The following is a 3,687-nucleotide window of genomic DNA, read 5'->3' as shown; positions in this document are numbered from 1 at the left end:
CGAGCAGATTTTTTTGCTTAGTGGATGGCATAGCTGAACTGGGATTGGGAGCAGGGAACAGGGGGACTGGGCAGGCCTCTACCACTCCCAAAAGGCCAGGAGCCCCCCTGCTCAGGACTTAGGCCCAAATTACTTCCCCTGAAGAGGTTTCCAGAGGCTTTCCTGGTCAGCTGGTGGAAGGCCCAGATGGAGCCCAGAGGCAGCCTCTCCTCTGCACCAGCCCCAGGTGGGGTTTCTGGGCCTCTCAGTCTCCCAGATCTGGAAGCCTGTCCCCTGGCCCAAGCACCGCTGACCAAGCCAGGGACTTAGGTGGCTGAGAGGGGCTGCTGGTAAGCACCGTGCTTCCCTTCCCTATACCCCAGATCTATGGAGAATGGCCTAGGGTGCTCCTGGTGATGGCAGAGGCAGGCCCCCAGAGAAAAGACAAGTGGAAGGGCAGTGGAGTGGGGGAAACATTTATTTGACTTCAAGGAAAGCTACAAACAAATACCAAAAGCGAATCATTGAGACAGGCCCGGCAAAGACAGATTTCGCACATAGCACAGCATCCACTCGCTCACTAGAAATGGTCTTGGAAGCGAAATGGGTAGGGGGGAGGGGATGGGTCTGACCCAGACTATCCCCCTATTTACAAGCCTTGGGCCCTTTAAACCAGACCCATAGATACGCAGAGAAACATACAAGACATTTTACACTGAGGGTTATTTTTGTTTCCGTTCATTCCCAGACAAGGCCTGGTGCGGCCTACTCAGGCAGCAGGAACTTAAATCTCACTATCTCCCTCTCCTCTTCTCAACATCACCCCTTTGGTCCTCCCTGACCCCTTCCCACTCCAGGACCAAGCGACTGTGAGACCTGGGCCTGGGGAGTGGAGAGGGAGGAGGAAGAGGAAGGAGAAAAGAGACACAATCATCACACAATCATCGACTCCATCTACTCCCGAGGCCAGCTCTGCTGGGCCCCGGCATTGCGGCACTACCCCACCTCAACTGCTTCCCCTTTGAGAAGTTTCCAGCTGAAACTCAAAATACAGCCACCATTCCTTTATAAATAAGTTAGAACACAGATCGGGAGGGGAAAGTTCACGTTAAACATGCGAGTTTGTTTTTTTTTTTCCCCTGGGGGAAGGAGTGCAACCACAGACACGAACATTCAGAAACACTGGCGCATTAGGGGTGAGCGGGGAGGTGTAGGGAGCATGGAGGGAAAATAATAATTATTACCATTATTATTAACAATAATAACAAGATTAACCAGTCCAGGAGAGAGGGAGACACAGGAAGACCTAAGACCAAACGAAAAATCGTAATACAGGGCCAGGGCAGCAGGCTCTTGGGAACCCCGTCCCCAGCGGGCGGCGGCAGCGCAGGGAGGCTCGAAGGGGCCGGGGCTGAGGGCGGCGCGACTCTTCGGCCGCCCCAGGCTCCTCAGGGCGGGCTCAGGGCTGGAAGGCGCTGCCGGCCGTCGCTAGGCTCATACTTTTCAGTTTGTTGTCTTTCTTCCACTTCATGCGCCGGTTCTGGAACCAAATCTTGATCTGGCGCTCGGACAGGCAGAGCGCATGGGCGATCTCGATGCGCCGCCGCCGGGTCAGGTAGCGATTGAAGTGGAACTCCTTCTCCAGCTCCAGGGTCTGGTAGCGAGTGTACGCAGTCCGGGCCCTTTTCCCGTCCGGCCCGGTCATATCTGGAGCAGACAGAGTAGAGCCGCGAGGCAATGTTATTCCGGTTAAGGGAGGGGACCCTGGGTGGGAGGGGGGCGGGGAGCAGAACCCAGGCGTCCGCGGAACCCAGCTCACTGGAGCTCCAATCCTCCCCAGCCCAGACGTCGGCACCCAGACTCGCTTTCTGCACCCCCTTCTCTTGCAGCCCCCACTTCTGCCAGCAGCCGAGGCGCCCGGCTTTGTCTCTTGCTCCCTCCCTGTGCCTCACCCTTCGCTGGGCTCAGGCGGCCGCTCGCCCCGGGAGAGTGGAGAGCTGCTGCACTTTTGCCCCGGAACGCTCGTTTGCCTGCTCACCCCTCCGTTGCCAGCGGCAGTCTCAGAATTTCGGGGATAAGCAAGGACCCTTCCCCAAATGATATAAATGCCATCTTTCACCCTAAAGCTAGTACGTCTGGGTAAATAAAACCCAAGCCGAAGCTGGGAACAAATTATTAAAAATACACCATCCCCGCAGCTAAAGACCTTCTCTGGCTCTCTCCTCGGAGCTGTGAGGTCCCACATGGGGACCTCTCCCCTCTGGAAAAAATAAATCTATGTTTGAGGAAAAGCCAGGCTGTCCTCACCTCCCCCTTTCCAAAGGCAGGGAAAGAAAGCGGAGAAGACAAAAAAGAGAGAGCGAGAATTACCATGGCTGATGTGAAGCTTCCTCATCCAAGGGAATATCTGCGGAGTCTGCCCCTCGGGCGCGGCTGTGGAGGTGGCCATGGGCTCTGGCTGCGCCCGGGCTAAGCTCGGGCTGCTTAGCTGGCTCGCCGCTTCCTCAGGCTCCGAGGACGCGCTGGCCTCGTCTATTTCGGTGAAATTGGCGCTGGAGCTGGCCGGGGTCGCCTGGTCGGAGGGGGACGAAGCAGAGGGCTTGGCGCCGTGGCTGTCGCCGTTGGAGCAGGGCAGGGACTCGGGCGAGGACAGGGAGCAGCTCGACGCCGCTTGCCTGAAGCGGGGCTCCTGGGCGGGCGCTGGGAAGGCGCGCGAGCTCTCGCCCACCGCCCCAAAGTGGCTGGAGGAGGCCGAGGAGCGGTTGACGCTGAGGTCCATCCCATTGTAATTGTAGCCGTAAGAGCCGGTGTGCATGGCAGCGGGATCCCTGTAAGAGCCGCTCAGAGAGCTGCCACTGCCATAATTTAGCAACTGATAGTCCGGGCCATTTGGATAACGCCCCGAGAAGGAGTTTACAAAGTACGAGCTCATTTGGGTGATTTTGGAGGGCTTGATTTGTGGATCGTGGTCGTTATAACCCTGTGCTTCACGATTTATGATGTATTAATGAATTATAGCGATGCACTGTACTTCGTTTTGCTATGTATGCGGCCAAATATGGGGGGGGGCCTGGAAGGGGGATGGGGGGGCGTTAGGGAATCACGTGCTTTTGTTGACCAGTCGTAAATTCTCGCTGATGACCTCAAGAGGTAATTCATGCTCTATGGTTACAAATAATGACGATCTGAGAATCGTTAGGGCCGATTCAATGCGAGCCTCCGAGAGAGGCAGAAAAAGAGAAGGGGGAGAAACCGAGAGAAGGTTGGCAGTGGCCTCTGAGCAGAGCGCGCCACCTCCCGGCGATCGGCGGGAGCGCGGGCCGCAAACCACCATGGCGGCGACCGCCGCCTCCCTCCTGGCTCCCTGCAACCGCCTTGAGAAAGAAACCCCGGGCCGAGGTTCACCCGCGGGGTTGAGAATTTTAGAGAAGGGCCCCAGTTGAGCCTTTTACTCAAATTTTTGGGGGTGGGTGTTAGTCTTTCTGTTTGGTGTCCTTCCTCCTGTTCTCACCATTTTTTAAAAAAACTCTGGATGAGATGATCAAAGATCTAGTTGCTTTTCCCTTACTCGGGCTTTGAGAGTCTCCTAGTTGGGTCTGGAAGCTGGTGGTGGTGGGTAACAGGACTGGAAGGTGTGTGTGTGTGAAAAACAATTATTGCAACGAGTTGACCCCGGGAGCTTGGCCCTGTGCGCTTCCTGGAGGCGCT

At 56.4% G+C, this 3,687-nt stretch overlaps 1 protein-coding gene across 1 annotated transcript; it reads right to left on the bottom strand.

Annotated features, from left to right (window-relative positions):
* Nucleotides 1–379: 379 nt before the first annotated feature.
* On the bottom strand, nucleotides 380–3,191 carry HOXB5 (homeobox B5). Its single transcript, XM_004377981.2, has 2 exons — nucleotides 2,350–3,191; nucleotides 380–1,686 (listed from the first exon to the last, which is right to left on the bottom strand). The coding sequence occupies exons 1-2, from the start codon at nucleotides 2,909–2,911 to the stop codon at nucleotides 1,439–1,441; spliced, it is 810 nt and encodes a 269-aa protein (XP_004378038.1). The 5' UTR covers nucleotides 2,912–3,191; the 3' UTR covers nucleotides 380–1,438.
* Between the last annotated feature and the right edge of the window lie 496 nt (nucleotides 3,192–3,687).

This window comes from Trichechus manatus, unplaced genomic scaffold, assembly GCF_000243295.1.
Source record: "Trichechus manatus latirostris isolate Lorelei unplaced genomic scaffold, TriManLat1.0 scaffold00054, whole genome shotgun sequence".
NCBI lineage: Eukaryota > Metazoa > Chordata > Mammalia > Sirenia > Trichechidae > Trichechus > Trichechus manatus.
Note: the sequence above shows the minus strand (reverse complement) of the source record. Positions and strands in the feature narration are given on the sequence as shown.